We start from the raw sequence: 21315 nt of genomic DNA on the forward strand, positions 1-21315 counted from the left end.
ATAATCTCATCATCAAAGAAAACAATTTCATTGGGGAAAAAAATTCATTACAAATTTGAATGCACAGTTTACAAGGCAATCACATGCTTTCCAGGTAGGTAATTCTTTAAAAAATATTACAATAATTCTACCAAAATTTTGCATTTTGTTCACTTGTACTAGACTTGGAAGTTTTAACTATGTTCTTTCGAAAGAGGATATTTCCTTGACTATCTCATATATATATATATATATATATATTTTTTTTTAAAGATCCCTAACGTTTAAAAGAAATACCATCCTTCATCTCCCCACTAGGAAACAACAAACAGAAACCATGAAAACCACGTCGGAAAACTTCTGTGTCACGTACCTTCTTTGTCATCGTGGTGGATAATTGCATCCTGTATCATGTCGGCAAGGTTGAAGTGGACTTTCTGACTCTTCCCATGCTTCAGCTTTTTCAGGAATCCTTCCTGCTTCTGAAAAGCCTTCTCTCTTTCATAGTAGGCTTTGATCTGCTCACAGCGCATGCGCTTCACCAGCCGCTGCCGCTGGCCGAGGGGAAGGGACTCCAGCAAGCACTGGTCAATTTCCATTTCATGGGTTCGGAAAACGTTACATAGCTGAAAGCAACCTGCAAGAAATACAGTGAGAACGTCACCAGACCCTTACTCCAGCGATGCAGAAGCACGACGGAGCTCACTAGACCCTTACTCCAGTGATACAGTAGCACGATGGGGCTCACCAGACCCTTACTCCAGCGATACAGTAGCACGACGGAGCTCACTAACCTTACTGCAGCAATACAGTAGCACGATGGGGCTCACCAGACCCTTACTCCAGTGATACAGTAGCACGACGGAGCTCACTAGACCCTTACTCCAACGATACAGGAGCACGATGGGGCTCACTAGACCCTTACTCCAACGATGCAGGATGGGGCTCACCAGACGCTTACTCCAGTGATACAGTAGCACGACGGAGCTCACTAGACCCTTACTCCAATGACAGGAGCATGATGGGGCTCACTAGACTCTTACTCCAACGATACAGGATGGGGCTCACCAGACGCTTACTCCAGTGATACAGTAGCACGACAGAGCTCGCTAGACCCTTTCTCCAACAATAGAGTAGCACAATGGAGCTCACTAGACCCTTACTCCAACGATACGGGAGCAGGACAGAGCTCACTTGACTCCCTCTTGCCCCAGTACGGAAGTCAGAAACTTAATCATTCCTTTTTGAACTTGGCATGCAAATGGCAAAGGCCAGCTCACAGATCGGGAAAGAAGCAAAGAGAGTTGATGTCCTACTCAACATCGCACGGTAATAATATAAATCATATACTTAGAGCTAGATGTGTGGTTTTGCACAACTTAATATTAGCAAACACCATCATTTCTTTATTTTTCTTAAACCTGCACCAAAGCCCTAAAAGTTCTACAGATGCATTAAAATTCCATCATTGAATAACACCAACGAAACTTTCTGTGTTAAATCTTGGCAGAAAGCCATTCTGAGTCTTTCAGCACACCTTAATAAAATCTGTTTATCCCGACAACTCGCTTATCTAATGTAACAGAACCTGTGTAGGCTATCAGCTGTTTATGTGACACAGTGATTATTTCCACCCATATATTGCTAAACGCATTTCCTAGGGACTGTAACATCCATCTCTCAGAGACAAAATAATGGTTGAACAATGAAACAGATTTTTCTCTTGGCAGTTCAGAACCATGGATAAAACTCTTGCTGTTGTGGTCTCTGTCTTACTAATGCAGTGATTAACGGACTGAATTCCTCTGTCCTGAAACTGAAACAATATTCACTTTCTTTCCACCTGATATTCCTTAGAAACACTACCCAAAACCCTTGTAATAGAAATGTACAAGCTCATTACCTACCACTAGATTCAAATTTTACTATTGGCAGAAAATGAACACTAAACACTAGAATTTGAGAATCGAACTCACAGGTTCGGAAGTGTCTGGATGTTCTTCTCTTCAGGTATTTATGGTGGAAGTCAAAGGAACTATGTAACCCCACAAATGTGGTTGATAATAGGCCGTATGGAAAGATCACTCAGAAAGGGCACAGCTGCTTCATCTTCAGGGAGATGTCCAAGTCCTTTGAAAGGACACAGCATTGTGACCAGGCGGTTTCCATTTCTGGATCACTTGATGCTTTTCAAAGTGTTATTCTCACAACCACTGGGCCAGACCATCTCTCTTTCACAAGAAAAGGAAATGGATTTGAGAGAGGCTATTACTTGGCCAGGGCCAAAGAGATGATTATACGACAGTCACAAATGTTCCATAAAGGCTCAAGAAAAATGCAGAATAAGAGAAAGCGACTCTCTGCAGCCAGATATTTAATATATGTAAGGGGGAGCAGGGAGGAGGGGAAGGAAGCAGAGCAGGGAAATCTTATCCTGGTTTTTCATTAGCATTTGACGACGTTGTAGAATCCTATATTTTCATCAAGATCTTCATAAGTATTTGTCAGAGTGATGTGAGAAGCATCAGCTAACTCCATATAAAACGTTCCCTTTCCAGTGACCTAAACACAAAGACACAGCGGCGGTCATGACATCAACAAATCACTCTCAAGTCTGTCTGTGTGATAAAAGCCGTGATCACAAGCAGATCGTCTGTGAGAGCTCATTAATAATGGCAGGAAATACTTCTGCCTTCCAAGCTGCTCAGAAAACAGCACTTGGGTTCCCAGGACCCGGTAGCTGCCATGACTTTCCTGCTGCATGAGCAGGTGCCGAGACGATCAGCGGAACCACTGGGAAACCCGAAGAAGTCAAGCCTAGGACGTCACAGCATGTCCCTGCCAAGGAGCACTCGGTCCAAGGTAGAGGACAACCTAATAAACACGACAGTCCTCTCTGGGATTTGGCTTGTATGAAAAACTGTATTGCAAAATTTTCAATTAACCTTAAAGGAGTCTGCAGTGACAGCCCCTGATCCACAGAGCAACCCACTCAGTCTGTCCAGACAAGCACTGAGGGATGTTCATAAATTAATTCCCTTATGATTTGGAAAATCAGATGCCAAGGCTGTGAAATTTCAGATCCCTACACTGATAAAATATTAATTTTTAACATATTTTCTTGTTCAATAATTCCCCATGCTTTGATTTTTAAATGGGCTAAACTTTCCTTTTTTTACATTCTAAGCACATAACAGGTGCCGTGACTTTCTTTTTGTCTAATTAGGGGTGGAGCAGCTGTGTCACATATATGAGCTGCTGTCAAGCTGTAAGATATCACCCGAAAACAACGTAGTTACAGGAAACTTAGTTTTGAGGCAGTCTACCCAAAACCTATGAAACTTGGTCACGGAGGCACTGAAAGTAACAGTCATTAATACCTCAGGTGACAATCTGGACAGGCCAGGCAGGCAGATGGTTAAGGCTGAAGAGGAAGTACAGGAGTCTGAGCTGGGCAAGGCTGGTTTGCACCCCTGGGAAAGGGGTCCTGGGCAGGCACTCTCTTCCAGGCAGGAGAGTTCTGCCTGCCATACTCCTGAACTGAGGGCTTTTCCCTGGAATTGCCTGTAATTCTTTCCTGCTATTTTGGCTCTCTTGGCCTAGAAAAAGCCACACATGAACTAACATAACTTCAACAATATATGAACCTCATTCTCACATTCTCACAATAATGTATCAGCTCATTAGCATGCAGGACACATTCATTGTAAAAGAGCATATTTGCATTATTGTGGCAGAAACTGAAAAGGGAGACAAGTTGTCTTTTTTCCTCATGTGAGTAGGTATCATTTTTGAGCTCCCCAGGGCTGGCACCAAAAAAATGCTCACATGCATTTTATCATGTTCTAGCCACCTACAGCTTGCTGCCTGTGAACATGGCAGCCATGGAAGCCACGCAGCAAGGATGGCCATGGTCTTGCCACTCAGGGTCCCCACTACTGCTTGGAGCAACCTACACCAACCAGCCCTTCCCTTAACTCTGTACCTGAGAAAGAAATGAATTTCTACTGCAATTGGGCACTGATGTTTTTAAAGGGGTTTGAACTCTTAAAAAATTAACATCACCCTAACTAGAACTGTTTTTTTGTTTTGTTTTGTTTTGTTTTGTTTTTTTGTCTTCACAGTGTTGAGGGGTGATCAAGAGAACATTCAACATTTTGAATATTTGGTAGAATTTTTAATGGTAAGACTACACCATTACTACCTACCTAGTGAGGTTCTAGCAAACTTTTGACACTCATCTCTGGTGCAGTGGGAATGGAATCTTCAATTTGTTGGTCTGCCTATTACCATGGTACAAATGTCACAGTCAGTCTCAAGCCACCAAAGTCACATCCCTAAACAAAGAGATGGAAAGAGGTCCTCTCCCCAAGGCAGGGAGGGTCGACTTTAAACCAACTACTGCATCAAGCCCACCTTGGAGGACCACGGCTTCACATGCATCAGAATCAACAAATATTCAGGAATTCCTGAATATATATGTATATTCCTATTTCTTGCTTTATTTTTCTCCTTAGTATTGATCACCCTGAATTATGTTTCTACAATATCAATCACTATACTTAGAAAGTATCTTATACTAATACTAAAGCTGTTTACTAAAATATACCACGTACTTTCTTTTTTATCTATAAGTCCTCCAAAAAGCAGGAACTTGGACAATTTTACCCACTGCTTATTCTCAGCTTCTGGAATAGTAGACATGGGATATCTTTGTTGATGTTGTTCCTGAAACTGTTTAATTAAACTGCTGGCAGAAATACCATATGTATGGCTAAAACTTGACCCAGCACTCAACATACAGTAGTAATGGATGTCTATTAGTTCTGCTCTTCCAGAAATGCACAGCAGCACCATACTTCTCACCTAATTGCTCTTCCTCACTAAATTATCTGGACTGCCTCATTGTAGCCAAGTTTATGATAGCAATGGAGTTCTTGATCTACCAAATTACTCCGTTTGCGGGGTGGGGAGCTATATGTTGCAATTCTAGATAAAAATTTAGAGACATTTGCCATAGCCAGAAATACTTGCTCAACAAACATGCATCTCTATATAACAAAATTATTGAGCCACCAAATAAAATATATCAAGGAAAAAGCAAAGATCTATCTTAATTATAGAACATCTAGTTAAAAAATGAGGAGTTCCATGCTTTGATCTTGGAGGGCCTATCACTGTGCCATGATATCAGGATGCCTTATTGTAGCAAACCAGAAATATAAAGACTAATGTTAAGGAAAAGGGAACTCGGAAAATGACCTCCTAAAATTATTCTGCTGTACAACTGCCAGAAATTCCTCCAACTCAATGAGAACCAAAACCTTCATGGGGCCATGGTACACTCATTGTGGGAGGTTTCTTTTCTTTTCTTTCCTTTTTTTTAAAGATTTATTTATTTATTTATTTGATAGATATCGCAAGTGGGTAGAGAGGCAGGCAGAGAGAGAGGAAGTGAAGCAGGCTCCCTGCTGAGCAGAGAGCCCTACACAGGGCTCAATCCCAGGACCCTGAGATCAAAACATGAGCCAAAGGCACAGGCTTAACCCACTGAGCCACTCAGGCACCCATCATTGTGGAAGGTTTCTTGCATCTCTTTCGATGACTGCCAGATCAAAGGAGAAATAAAAAATGGTAAAACACAGATAATTTGATCTCAAGGACATTTACAGACACTTGCACCCAATTTTCAGGGGAACGGACATTCATGGATGGTTTATGAAGTTGGCTATGTCTTAGGCCACAACACAAAACAAATTAAAAAAATGCTAAAGAACTTATATTATACAGGTACTTTCTTAGCATATTTGAGAATAGAACATCAGCTCCAGAGGTGAAGCCACATCTCCCAGTATGCTCAGAAACTCACAACGCTGGGACACCTGGGTGGCTCAGTTGTTTAAGCAGCTGCCTTCAGCTCAGGTCATCATCCCAGCGTCATGGGATCGAGTCCCACATCGGGCTCCTTGCTCCGCAGGGAGCCTGCTTCTCCCTCTGACTCTGCCTGTCACTCTGTCTGCCAGTGCTCGCTCTCGCTCACTCTCTCTCTCTGACAAATAAATAAATAAAATCTTAAAAAAAAAAAAAAAAAGAAACTCACAACGCTGATCCTGAATAAAGCAGATCCAAGGAAGAAAACTAATGGAAATAATACTTTTTCAGTCTCATCAAAATTTCACAGATGAAACTAAAACACTGCATAGAAATAAATCTATAGCTTTCATTGTACCTGTTAGAAAAGAATCTCATCTTAGAATAGGTGACACAGCATCTTCGTAGGAAAGAACAAGAAAAGGAAGTCCAAAAAAGGAAAAAGAAAATGAAATGAGGGCCCAAATGGATAGAAAGGAAATACAGGATGAGTAAAGACAAAAACAGGCATGGAAAATGGGCAATATCCAGAAAAAATATATCTTGCTAAAAATGACCCAAGAAGAAAAAATTGAATAGGTTTACAATCATTACATTAATTAAATTAATTGGTAAAAATTCAGTTACAAAAAAAAAGGAAACTAGCATACAAAAGCATGGCCCAAATGATTTCATTGGCCTTTAAGGAATGGATAACCTGTGTTTTCCTCCAATTTTTCTAGAGACTAGAAAAAAAAAATGGAAATGGCCTCAACTCATTTTCTGAGACTAGCATAAGCTTGAATACCAAAACCGAAATGAGAACGTCACAAAAAAAAAAAAAAAGGAGGAGTCATAGATCAATCTTGTCTACACATACATGTGTAAACAGCCTATGTACATATGTTTTCAGTGGAATGAAAGGATGGCTAATTTTAGAACATCTATGAGTGTCTGTCACTACCTTTCAATTCTGTTCCAAATTTAGAGAAGGAAGGCCCTCTATCTTTGCTTTTATTATACCTTAAAATGAAGGTTTCCATCAGCATAGACAACAAAAGGAAAAGAAATAAGGACCCTAATATCAGTAAAAGAAGGGAAAGCCAGTCATCATTGTAAACACTTAACCTCACAGGAAGCCAAACGCATTCTATGACTCAGCCATTCGGCACCGATAGGCCAGAATTTTGCTCAACACAAGTCAGTATATACACAAAAGAAGAAAGTTACATTTTCAAACCCAGTAATAGATATGCGGCCTTACTCATGTCTAGAAAAATTTTAAAACATACCATTTCACACTCATGTGACTGACAACATTGTCCCATCGGTATTAAAGAGAAATTGGAACCACTTTGTTGAACTGAACATGTGTCTCTCTCCCACAACCATGGTAAGTACTCTGGAAACCTTCTGAAATACACTGCAGGTAAAAATAAACAAACAAACAAACAAGAAATCCAGCATGCAGTGAAAAGGGTGAAGAGTAAAAAAAGCCAATTTTCTAAGTAATCCCCTCCCTGAGGTTCGAAGGAAAAAAATCTGTTTTGCCACCTGTGCCCTTTAATATTGTCTGTTACTGGTACTGGTTGATGACACACCTAGATCAACAGAACCTGAAAAAGAGAACCTGGAAAGACTTCTGCACACAGGTGGCCCACGGTTCATGACAAAGTGCCAATGCCAGTCGGTGAGGAGCGTGTTGCCAATGAGCGAGGACAGGGCCTGCGGTCAGCCATAGGGAATAAATGGTCCTGCACCCAGACCTCACACTGTATATTGAAATGAACCCACAAGGAATCCTATAACCCACTTGGAAGACCGTAGGAGGAAATCATGGAGACCTGGCTTTCTTAGACTTGACACCAAAACACAGTCCATGAATGAAAAACGAACTGGTGGACACGGTTTCATGGAACCCGAAAGCACTGCTGTGTCAAAGCCATGTTGAGAGCATGAAGAGACAAGCTACAGAGGGGGGGAAAGTCCTTGTAAGCACCTGTCCCACAAAGACTCCCATCCAGAACAAGTAAAAAACCTAATATCGAACAGCAAAAAGGCAAATGATGGAACTGGAAAACGGGAGAAGGCGTGAAAGACGTTTTTCACTGACAAAGATGGACGATGACGAGCAGACACATGAGAAGACGTTTGATGGCACTGGTCATCAGGGAGATGCTCATTAGAAGCGCAATGACATCACTATACACCCATCAGAAGAGCTAAGACAGAAATAAAATTAGTGGTGGGGGGGTGTGGTATAGCCGGTCAAGCCTCTGACTCTTGGTTTTGGCTCAGGTCATGATCTCAGGGTCATGAGACTGAGCCTCAGGTCAGGCTCCATGCTCAATGGAGAGTCTACTTGAGACTTTCTCTTCCTCTCCCTCTGCCCCTCCCTACCCCTGCGCTCTCTCTGTCTCTTTAAAGTAAAGAAATAAATCTTTAAAAAAATGAAATAAAATTAGTGACAATACCCAGTGTTGGTGAGGATGTGGAGAAACAGGATGTCTCAACATTGCTGTTGCAAATGTAAAACAGGATAGCCACACAGGAAAACAGTCTGGCATTTTCTTTAAATAACGACACTTTGTAGCAACGGTTCTAGGTGAGATTATGTCCCATTCCAGGTGGTTTCCACCATGCTGAGGCCAAGGCGAGTTACCAACTTCAGAAGCAAGCACGAGAATAGCTACTTCGGACATGGAGGGAACTTGAGTGTGCTACGCTAAGCAAAATAAGTCAGAGAAAGACAAATAGTGTATGATTCCCCCGATACGTAGAATTTAAGAAGCAAAACAGACGGACATGAGGAAGGGAAGCAAAGAAAGAGAGGGAGGAGGCAAACGTAACAGAGACTCTCAGGGACAGAGAACAACGGACGGCTGAAGGAGGGAGCTGGGGGACGGACTAGGCACAGGAGGGGCGGGGACGGGGATGGAGGGCACCGGCGGAGATGAGGGCGAGGGGTTACACGCGTGACACACACACATATAGAGATTCACGTACGTAAGTGATGGACCCCCGAATTCTATACCTGAAACCAATATTGCACTGTATGAGAATTAACCGCATTCTAAATAAAAACTTGAAACAAACAAACAAACAGAATGGCTTCCTCTTGTAACATTGTCCACCTCCTGTCTGGTGCTGAGTCTGCTGTCACCACAGGGTACCAACGCGGAAGCAAGGCAAGAAGTTAGCAAATGTGCCTACTTAGCTTGACTGATTTACTACTACCACTACCACTACTACTACTACTACTACTACTACTACTACTATTAACCTAAGTATTGGTAGATGTTTCTGTCCTCCAGAAGCTGACCTCAGAAGGCTGAGAATGGGGTGGATTCGGGCATGATTAGAAATAGCTTATTACCCTAGTTTTCCCACAAGAAAAATGAATTGTCAGAATGAAATAAAAACAGTGCTATAATTTTCAGGGCACGTGGGTGGCTCAGTTAGTGAAGTGTCTGCCTTCAGCTCAGGTCATGATCTCCGGGTCCTGGGATCGAGTTCCGTATCGGGCCCCCAGCTCAGCGGGGAGTCTACTTCTTCCTCTCCTCCTCCCCACCCTCTAATGTTCTCTCTCTCTCTCTAGTAAATAAATAAAATCTCTTTTAAAAAGCCCTATAATTTTCCCTGTGAAAAGAAAGAAAATATATTTTATCATTTATAAGCAATTATGAGTATGAATTCCATTTCAATTCCATCAGCTTATATTCGTGACTTGGGGGATGCTTCCCATCAAAGACCTCAAATGCTCTTCATATTAGGGTTGGTGACCTTGATGTCCTTCTCAGATCCCCTTTACTGGCTGGTACACCCTTCCCAGCTGCTCTGAGTATTGGCTGGGGAGGATTCAGAGCTCTTCCCACCTCTGGAGAATGGTCTGCCAGACTCAGTCTCCCAGGGAGTGGAAGACTCTACCCAGAGAAGTACGGAAACACATCCCCTTCACGTAGAAGGAGATGACTCTATGGTGCGATTTACACCCCACGGCAAAGTAAACTGGGAGGTTGAAGACTTTTAGCCAAGTCTACCTTGTTTTGCTGCTTCTTTCTGTTCAATTCCTTGAAATCCCACAGGATTTCTCTAATGGATATTCCTTCTATATATTGTCATGTGTTCCTGAAACCCTCTCTCAAGACTCTGCTTCTAGAAAACACAACCCAATACATGTAAGATTATATACATTTACCTTAATTTTCTGTTAATTTTCATGGTTTACACCAAAGGGAAGGATTTTTTTTTTGTAGATGCAAAATTTATACAGATCGAACATACTTAATGACATAGGTTTTAAAAAACTAAAAGTAATAACAGCAGAAGAAAAAAGACACACATGCAAAAGAACAAAGTGGGGCTCTAATGTTCTATTATAGGCAAAAATCAATGAATATGTATTAAAACCTTAAACATAAGACCTAAAAGTATAAAACTCATAGAAGGAACAAGCAACTTTATGATGCTGGACTTGGCAATGACTTCTCAGGTAGGACACTACAAGCACAGGCATCAGAAGCCAACACTGGCAAGCCCGACCAGCTTGCAAACATTCACTCATCAAAGAACACAATGAACACAGTGAAAAGGCAACCTAAGAAGGGGAGGAGATACCTACAAACTATATATATGTGATAAGGGGTTACTATCTAAAGTACTAAAAAAAAAAAAACCTCTTACAACTCAACAGTGAAAAAAATAACCAAATTTAAAAACAGGCAAAGGACTTAGACATTTCTCCAATGGTGATATGCAAAAGCATATTTTAAAAAGCTCAAAATTATCAGTGAAATGAAAATCCAACCACAGCGAGCTATCACCTTACATCCATTAGGGGGTGGCTTTTACCCTCCCCCCAAAAGAAAATAAGTGTTGGCAAAAATGTGGAGAAACTGAAATCCTTGGACACTGTTGGTGGGATTGCAAAATGGTTTCCTCTCTGGAAAGCAGTGTGACGTCTCCACAATAAATTAGAAATAGAACTGCCATAAGATCCAGCGGTCTCGCTTCTGGGTGTGTATCCAAAAGACTGAAAGCAGGATCTCAGAGGATACATTTGCACACCTATGTTCACTGCAGCCGCGTTCACAGTGACCAAGAGGTAGAGGCAGATGTCACCGGTGGTGAGTGGATAAACACAGTGTGGTCTCTGCACAATGGAATATTATTCAGCCTTAAAAAAGTAAGGGAGTCCTATCATGTGCTACAAAACGGATGAACCTTGAGGACATGCCTACTGAAAACAGCCAGTCACAAAACAACATTTACTATCTGATTCCACTCAACAGAAACAAACTGGAATGGTGATTACCGGGGACTGGAAAGAAGGAGAAGGTGGGAATTGCTGTTTAATGAGCAGAGAGTATCAGATTTTAAAGCCGAAAACCTTTGAGAGCGCAGCGTCCCAACAGCGTGAGTGTACTTAACTGCTGATGACACACTTAAAATGGCTAATCCACTCAATGTTATTTTATGCATTAAAAAAAAAAGTTGGGAAAAAGGAAAGAAGACACAAGAGGCTATTTCACAGGAGTTTTTAAAAATATATTTATATACATAGTGTAAGTACTTCATGAAAAATGTAGCTGTGAACCTGATGGCTCAGCCCACCTTATAAAAATGTTTGCTCTGAAGGCTGAGAAGCAGAAGACAGTTGTTGGGGAAGGAAATCAGCACGGTCACGCACAGGTGCTGAGCACGCCCACGTGTGTACGTGCACACACACTCTCGTATCTAGGCACCCCCCAAAACTGTCCTAGCAGAAGCTTTATTGACAGAATCCATTGTTAGAACATGCTTCCAGAGTTATTTTTACTGTGTACACAATGACGATGAAACAAAGGAACAGAGAGGATTTTCAAAGACAAGAGTATAATCAATTTCAACATACTCCCCCAGAGCCGTAAAAAACCACAAAACTCTACTGAAGCATTGAAGTCTTTAAAAAGTGCTAGATTTTTTAACATCTTTGTAATCAAACTGCAGGTTCATAACCCTCTTTACAGAGCGAAAAACAGTACAAAGAAATTGAACTTGGGGAAGAAGATAGAGATGTTATGCCTTAAAATATCTCAGAATGTAGGTCCACAATGCCTGTTTCATAAAATCGTTTTCTGAAATACTTCTCTGAATGATGGAGAGGTAAACTTAAATAATTTAAATTCTTCTCAAGAAAATGTACAATATTTTTCATCTCCCTACTTGCTGCCTTTAAATTTTTAAATTTATATATCAAGTGATCACTTGTTTGGTTTCTATACAATAATTATGGCATGCTTTTCTAATGAGAATGTGAAGAACATTCTCTCCTTATTTCTTTTTAAAGATTTCATTTTATTTATTTGACAGAGAAATCACAAGTAGGCAGAGAGGCAGGTAGAGAAGGAGAAGCAGGCTCCCTGCTGAGCAGAGAGCCTGATGTGGGGCTCGATCCCAGGACCCTGAGATCATGACCTGAGCCGAAGGCAGTGGTTTAACCCACTGAGCCACCCAGGGGCCCCAAAAGTTCTCTCTTTAAATTAAAATAGGAATAAAGCAAATATGCAGGACATAAAAATTACTACAGACTCTGGAGTATATTTATGCTTTTACACATTGACCTATAGTTTTGTACACTTAAAATTTCCTTAAAGACAAGTGATTTGATTACTATAAATAGCTTTTCAGGGGATATAGATTTATAGTTATAATTCTTTCTGGAGTTTGTTTCAGGATAACAATAAAACTGAAGATTGTCACCCTGAGGTAATGTCCTCGGTTCACTATTCAAGTGGACCCACATGTCTTATCAAATCTATGGTTGATACAGGGTATAATGTGGTGAAAACTCTGCCCTGAGTCATAGATGGTTCCAGAATCATGCCCGCATGCTAATGCCCAGACACAGATTTACCCAGATACATGGAGCACTGGAAGACCAGGCTCCTTCTCAGAAGACAGCCCAGCGACATTCAGGACCCACAGAGTTGGGTAATTTGAAGCCCCACATCAAAATATCAACTAGCTACGACCTTATGAGATACACTTGCAATCAGAGCTTGTCTGGGGAAGTCTAGACCCTTTAAGATCAGAACTGCCTACTCATGGCTACTCTCAGATGCTTCCTATGGCGTACCATCTCGCTAAAATTAAATCCTGATTTTCCTGAATGCCCTGCCTTTCTGGACACCAAGGTGCCACACTTGGATCTCTCCAAGGTTGCTGTGATTGCTGTCCAGTCCTTTCCAACAGAGGCGAAGCTCGGGAATTAAATAGTCTCAAGACAGACTCCAATTCTGGGTAGCTCAAGAGAGAAGCCCTCTTTGGGTTCATTCAGAAGAAAACAGATTTAGACCCTCTCCCTCAAATACACACGTTTAGCCCCCCGGACTGGAAATAATGTCTGTTCATCACTCACATCTGCACATTTCACCTTTAGCCGACATCCTGGATTCTGGCGGGGAGAGACTCAACTCACTCCATTCCTGCCAGACAATGTTCTTAACAGATGAATTCCCTGGTGTCCCAGGCTATCTCAGAACGGGATACCTGCCAGTGTCAACACACTGGCTCCTCTTTAGGAAACAGAGCCCTGACTAGCCCCATGACCTCAGCAGTCAATCACGCAGCTTCCTGGATGTCTTTGGTCTGAGTCCTGAGGCAACACTGTAAAATAAGCATCATAAATGGCAAGTAAAAGACCTAGGAGCACAGGCTGTACATTGACAGCTCCGCTTTAAATTTATTTTTTCGATTTGAAAGCTTGTGTGTATGTGTTGATGCAACTGTAATTTCATGGCTATAAATAATTTTTTATTCCATCATTCTCCTAAGTCTTGCAAAGGTTTTTTTTTAATTTAAAATGGTACTTTGATATACAATATTTGATATTTGACACTATTATGATATAAAATGTTCTCAGTCCTGTAATGAGCTGAAGCAAAACCGAATTTCACATCTAATATTTAATTTTGGGTTTATAGAGTCTGTTTTTTTTTTTCCCTCTTTCTTTTAAATAGGAAAAATTTAGAGAAAAATCAAATGCTAACATTTCTATGATCCCTTCTAGGCTAAGATAATTTCTAGGTTATCATTTGTGTTCTTAAATGATTTCCTTTGTCTTTTACATCAATTTATAAGATACATTCAGATAAGAGAAATTCTTCAAGGCCAATTTATTTTACTTTTTTTTAAAGGCTTTATCTATTTAACAGAGAGAGAGAGAGAGCACAAGCTGGGGAAAGAGCAGGCAGAGCAGGCACAGGGAGAAGCAGGTTCCCTACTGAGCAAGGAGCCTGATGCGGGACTTGATTCTAGGACCCTAGGATCATGATCTGAGCCCCTGATGCGGGACTTGATTCTAGGACCCTAGGATCATGATCTGAGCTGCTTAACCGACTGAGCCACCCAGGCGTCCCTCACGGCCAATTTAAAATGCAATGTCAAAACAAAGAGTATGATTCACAGATAAACATCCCCTTATCCAACATAAGGACCCTCTTTGTCTCAAGTCTTTTTTTTTTTTTATTCATTTTGTTCATTTTGTTTTTAATTCATTTTTTAATTCATTTTGTTTGTTTTTTTAATTCATTTTGTTTTATTTAATTCATTTTTTGTTTTTTAATTCATTTTTTTTAATTCATTTTGTTTTTAATTCTTTTTTTAATTCATTTTGTTTAGGGAGAGAGAGCACAAGCAAGAGGGGCAGAGAGAAAGGGAGAGAGAATCTCAAGCAGACTCCATACTCAACACAGAGCCTGACTTGGGGCTTGAACTCACAACTCACAACCTGACCTGAAACCAACAGCTGGACACCCATTGACTGTGCCACCCGGGTGCCCCTCAAGTCTTAATTATTGCACTGAACACACCTGGCTTCAGTCTATTACTACTCTGCTCTCCTGGACAGACTTTTCAATTGAAAAAAAAAAAAAAAGGGAGAGAGAGAAATTTTGCCTTAATACTAACCTAAAATAATGGGTATAAGCAATAAAACTAGTCACAGTGTTCAAGTCCATCATCCATGGGCTCCACCTCACCCAGAGAAGATTATTACGAATTAAGGCACCATACAAACCATCCAGTCTTTATATACCTTCCATCTTCCTTCCTGTCTTCCTGCTACTCCATCATATGGAATCTGAAACTACCATTACCTACCTGGTGAGCCCCATTATTTCTTCTAGGAGCACCCTCCTTCTGGAAATCACCACTCCTCTCTCCCTTCACATGGTCCTAGTGGGGTTATTACAAGGCCCTCCCAACTCAACTGTGTGCAGAGCTGGAAACATGACTTAGGTGAGCCCATCACAATGGCCTGTACACTGGAGACTGATGAACTGTCCTTGTGCAGGGATATGACCCTAGTGGGGACAATTCAGGACCCTGCCCTGAGATTTGATAGGTGGACATGAGGAGCAACAACAACAGTAAAAAGTCCCTGTCTTACTTGTTATCATCCCACTAGGATGTATGTATGTGCTATTGAGACTTACATCTTCTGACTCAGAGAAAGAGAGAAATAGAGGAACAGAGAGGAAAAAGAGAGAAACAGACAGAAAAAATAATATCAGTTTAATCCCAAGACCCCATATTTAGGAGTATCTGAAGCCAACTGAATTGGACTTCCCAGGTAGAAGGACCATTTTCCACACATGAAAGCCAATAAACTCCATTCTGTGCTTAAACCCTTACGAGTTGATTTTCTGCCAATGGCAACCAAGTGACTCATACAACATACAAGTTTTTCTTCCCCCTAAAGGATATGTCCTTTTAGAGCAGTGACATCTCTTCTCTTCTGCCTCTGACGTGTAGTTTATTTCCACTTAAACTATCATATGACATTGAATATTGATTTTATATTATTTATTTTAAAATAACCCATTTCCAAATTTCAGGAAGCTTCCCACACGTGTTTCCTGTGTGCTGTGCTTTAGATGGAGACAAAAATTCCCTCTAGTCAGTCACTCCTCAGTAAACAAAGTAGCCACTGAATGCCCTCGGTGCACATGGCTATGAACTGAGATGCAAAGAGGTAGAAGCTAAAGTGCCTGGTCACAAAAGGTACAACCACACCATTGAGAGTTCATAGACATAAGGAAAAGTTCAGACACAATGACAGCCAGGATTCCGTGCTTCTCACAGGGCAAATGCCTGCATCCCTAACCGTCCCCAGAGCATGCTGACCTGCAGGACCAGGGGCCTGGAGCATGAAAATTCAGTTTAATCCTCTTCATGCTGGCATAGACCAATGGGCCCAATTCTTGTACTTTAATTTTTCTATCTCTGTGTACATGACACAATGATGTGAAGCAGTTTTCCTGCTGTAAAATTCTATTCTCACAATTCAGCGGACACTTCAGCAAATATTCTTCCCTTCCGTCCCCCCATAGACCATATACCCCTCTAGGGAAGGCCCATCTCTAGTTTTGCTCACAGGTACATCCACAGAGCATAGCAAGGGGCTTGCCACGTGAAGGATTCAATCTCCACCTCACTTGTTCAAATATACTATTAAGAACCTGCTGTGTGCAAAGCTGAGTATTACACATTTGATGGTTCTAAGTTTAATCAGTCACCATAGTCAGCTCATATTGCCTCCTGACTAAGATAAAGAGGACAGTCACCTAAATACATCCAGCGTCAAGGAAAAACGGGAGAAGTGCTCAGTTAACTCAGATATAAGGAGAATTGAGTACTTGAAGGTCAAGTACAATTTCATGGCATTTGACCTGAATTTGGAAATTCAAAGACAAGAAAAAAAATTCTGCCTTTCAAACTGGGGAACAAAAATAGAAGAAAGGCAACGATTTCAGAAAAATGGAAAGCATTTGTGGGGGTCAGTTGGAGCGATAGAAAGACAAATAAAGGTGAAAAATCAGAAATGAGAGTAAATCAGAACAGAATCAGAACATTTCTTAGGGAAGAAAAACTCTTACACTTACAACTCTGCCACAGGGAGCCTCTGACAACATGTCTTCAGCATTCCCATCACAACAGTGGGATCTGTGGAAAATCGGGAGCAGCTCCAGATCTTCTAGGAGATGGGGTGGGGAGGACCCACCAGGATGCTTTCTCAGAGTTGAGGCATCAAGGTCCCAGCCCCACCAGAGCAGGACCATGGACAGCGCACAAAGCAGGAGCATGGAGAGAAGACTTCCAGAGGTGGGAGCTGACACCAGGCAGGTGGGAAGTAGACAGTGGAGACAGAACATGGAGTAACAGTTGCCTCTGAGTTTCCAAGCTGTGGTGGCCAGACAGAGGGGATGCCCTTGGTGAGAGAGGACACACCACTGACTTTGGAAGAGAGCAAACAGACCAATGTGGAACTGTGATTCACGCAAGTCATCTAACCCATAGCCACGCAGCAGTCCACATGCCAGGGGGGTTAACTACAGCTGTGCCAGGGAGCAACTCTCCCCCTGGGGTTTCCCCCCGGACCCTGGAGCGCCTCACAGATAGCAGCCGTATTTAATGTTTTTAAACCAGATATAGGTTTATGTTGATAAGCCTCAAGTCGCACTGTCATTAATTACTACATTTTTTTTTAACTTTATGAAAAATGAGAGGAAACTATAAGTGATTTGGAAAGGCACACATTCAGTTATTTCTAAATAATATCAAAATTACCAACATTGTCTCTTTTTCATAGATTATATCAATCTCAGAACATTTTAACAAGACAATGGCCCATCGCACCTTCATGCCAACTTATAAATGCCAGAATTAAGGGAAAGAATAAGGACTTGCCCTAAAGTACAGTGGATTTTATTTCCATGATTTTTAATGTCATCCTATAATACAACACTTTCATGGTTGGTTTGGAATCAGAATAGAACAACAATGTCTTCTAAAAGTAAAATTACGCCTGGGGGGCTCAATGGGTTAAGCCTCTACCTTTGGCTCAGGTCATGATCTCAGAGCCCCGCATTGGGCTCTCTGCTCAGTGGGGATCCTTCTTCCCCCTCTCTCTCTCTGTCTGCCTCTCTGCCTACTTGTGATCTCTGTCTGTCAAATAAATAAATAAAATCTTTAAAAAAATTTTTTAAAAAAAAGTAAAACAGAGTTATAGGACTTGTCTGTGTGCAAGGACATGTTATAGGACATGTATGCAAAATTAACGGAATAACACAGAAAGACAAGAATACTAAACGCTAGAGTAAGCACATATGATAAAACACAGACACATGTGCTACCAAAAACAGAAAAAAATCCCTGTTCTTTCTGACTCTGTTCTTTCCTTTCACAGAACAACCACCGTCTCCTCATGCAGACTTGGGATCACAAGCAGGATTTGGGGAAATGTGGAGTCCTGGGGGACCTGCACACACGGTCGACTTGAATCCCTGGCAGAGCTGCTGCATGTCTAGGAGTAAGTGCTTGACCTGTAGAACACTCAGGAAAAGGGTCTCCCACCCCACTCTTGAATCCTGACCTCCCTGTCCCATCAAGGGCTTCTTGTTCAGTCTGAACGATGCAACCAGGAGTCACTAGTTCTACTCTCCCCAAGCATCTTGGCATTGATCTCTGTGGATGCACACAAGGAAGCTCAGAGAAAAAAGGGAAAGACAGGGGTGTTGGCCTCTGCAGCCCATCTGGCCCCTGCCTCCTGACCTACTCCTCCCCGCGGCCCATATATGTGGGTCTGTATTATCTTTTTGTAGCGTGGCATCTGTGCACCATAGTCACTGCTGGTAGGAACTGCTACGGGAGACTTGCCCCCAGAATCCATGCTGCCTACTCTGTAGACAATCTCATGGGAACAGCGGGGCAAGGAGGTTTGGGCAAGAGTGGTGTCTCTGGAAGTTGAGAAACACACTGGGGTCGTCAAAAGATACAAAGAAAAATCATACGTACTAAACCTTACAAGGTTTAGAGGTCATTTTCCACCCCGAAAATTGTGGTAGAGGCCAGGGAAATATAGAGAATTTAAAAGGTGGCTTCATTAAGGAATATTAATGACCACAATTACGTGAACTAATTACTATTGCTAACTCATTTTCATTTGTCAACTGCTATTGTGTCATTAATATGTGTCTGATATTACTAAGATAAGTTGGGTTTTAACACCAAGCCAGCTTTGTTGCATGATCTTTCTTGGCCTGCGGGCCTGCAGCCCCTGCCCGGATCTGGCACCGGAGGGCCCCACCACCAGCAGCGGGTCCCTGGACGAGCCAGTGCTGACCACAGAGGTGGGTGAATTCGTGGTGGGTAAGGGAGGGAAGGAGGGAAGGGAAGAGCAATGAACGGGCGGACTTCCAGACGCCGGCCAAGGGAGGAAGGATGATGTCACCAGCCAAGGGAAGAAGGATGATGTCACCAGCCAAGGGAAGAAGGATGATGTCACCAGCCAAGGGAAGAAGGATGATGTCACCAGCCAAGGGAAAAAGGATGATGTCACCAGCCAAGGGAGGAAGGATGATGTCACCAGCCAAGGGAAGAAGGATGATGTCACCAGCCAAGGGAAGAAGGATGATGTCACCAGCCAAGGGAGGAAGGATGATGTCACCAGCCAAGGGAAGAAGGATGATGTCACCAGCCAAGGGAAGAAGGATGATGTCACCAGCGAAGGGAGGAAGGATGATGTCACCAGCGAAGGGAAGAAGGATGATGTCACCAGTGAAGGGAGGAAGGATGATGTCACCAGCCAAGGGAAGAAGGATGATGTCACCAGTGAAGGGAGGAAGGATGATGTCACCAGCCAAGGGAGGAAGGATGATGTCACCAGCTACGCTTTTCAACTGCGGACACTGAGAACCAAGCCCTAAAGAAATGAAGTGATGTATTCAAGATTAAAATGAGGGACGCCTGGGTGGCTCAGTTGGTTAAGCAGCTGCCTTCGGCTCAGGCCATGATCCCAGCATCCTGGGATCGAGTCCCACATCGGGCTCCTTGCTTGGCAGGGAGCCTGCTTCTCCCTCTGCCCTGCCTGTGCTCGCTCTCTCCCCCTCTCTCTCTGATAAAAAAAAAAAAAAAAATCTTTAAAAAAAAATAAATAAAGATTAAAATGAAAAATCTAGACAGTAGTTAAAACAGTCCAGGACTGGCCCAAGAGGTCTCATAAGTAATGGGTGGTTGTGGACAACACGTGTGGCCTCCATCATGCACGCCAGCCACACCTGTGACCACAGTTTCCCCTGGACAGAGAACGTCACAACACACTGTGCCGGGCCCACCTTCCACTGATTTTACTGGCCCAGCACAGGTGATGCCCTCCTGGATCACTGGGAAAAGGAAGAGGTCGGCTCTTGACTAGGGTCAGTATAACCCTGTATGTTAATTACACCGGAAGTTTTTTTTAAGTATTTTTTAAAAAAAGACTTGTCTAGGATCTCACAAGAACAGAAACCATGAAACAATGTGTGGCCTACACTGAGCCCCCAATTGAAAGGGTTTAAGTCAGTCCCCAGAGCTGAACCTCATAGGTAAAATTGCTCCAAATAAAACATAATGAACCAGAAATTTAGGAAACAATTCAACCCTCAAATGGTTCTCTCTTCTCAATGATGTTCCGCAGAATTGGCTTTTATGTGCGTAAAATACGAGGCACCAAGAGCCATATCCCGCATCCATCCACTTCATGCATATTTTCAGCCACCAAGACAAGTGTCTTCCTCTTTCTCTGCTAAAAGCCTGAATGAAAAAAAAAATAGCCAATTGATTTCCACAAAACCATTCATTCATTTATGTCTGTCTCTGCCATCACTCCTCCTCTCCAGATAATAAATAATTCAAGCCTCTTCTCTTTCCTTACTCAAAAGACTCTGAAGCTTTCTGCCTTTTAGTTATCCCTCCTTTGACCGCTTCCTATGAGCCAAAGACCTTTTTATGCTGAGCGAAACAAAATGGAAGCAGTATTTAGAACGCGCCACTGACTCATGCAATGTCATAGTTTCCATTCTGCATCATATCATCTCCTGTCTTTAAGGGGAGAACAGCTCCCAATCAGCATTTTTAGCAACTACCATCTGCAGAGATGACGTGTTAATGGAACTGTCCACAATGACCTCTACATAGTTTTCTGAAGATATGACAAAATTTAAAGCCAAATAGTTTAAGAATTATTCAAACAGACTCTGCATGCATAGGATACTTGCTCCTTAGAACGGAAAACACAATTCTTCTGTGGGCTGGAACAGAGGTGTTCAAAGTGTAGTATGAGAAGGTCATGCCCATGTAATGATCACTTTTAAAACATGACACTAGCATGAGTTTATTTGCGACAATTGGTGAAAACCAAAGTTGCCTTTATGCCAAGGCTCTTCTGAATCTTCAATGGCATCATGGTTATTTCCCTTGCTTTATCATTATTTTAATTTCTCAAGTGATTGAATGATGCTCAAAGGTTTTTTTTTTTTTTCCTCTGAAGTTCCAACACATAGACTTTAATGACAGCAAGCATGGGCTTGAGTTTCCAAAGACAAGAAAGAGACACAATGAATTAAAACCTCAAGTATTTCCAATCTTAAAAACAGAATAACTTTGTTGAGAACCACACCTCTGCCC

The 21315-nt window shown here is 42.0% G+C and overlaps 1 protein-coding gene across 5 annotated transcripts in view; it reads right to left on the minus strand.

Moving 5' to 3' along the window:
• The window catches only part of MYO16 (myosin XVI), a 584648-nt gene that overhangs the window by 432545 nt on the left and 130788 nt on the right, over positions 1-21315 (minus strand). For all 5 annotated transcript variants that reach the window (XM_032314881.1, XM_032314880.1, XM_032314879.1 and 2 more), the window contains exon 2: positions 353-616. In XM_032314881.1, coding sequence (XP_032170772.1) covers positions 353-578 — 226 coding nt within the window. In that variant the 5' untranslated portion in view covers positions 579-616. The remainder of the gene's footprint in view (positions 1-352; positions 617-21315) is intronic.

Source organism: Mustela erminea, chromosome 15 (assembly GCF_009829155.1).
Source record: "Mustela erminea isolate mMusErm1 chromosome 15, mMusErm1.Pri, whole genome shotgun sequence".
NCBI classification, from domain to species: Eukaryota; Metazoa; Chordata; class Mammalia; order Carnivora; family Mustelidae; genus Mustela; species Mustela erminea.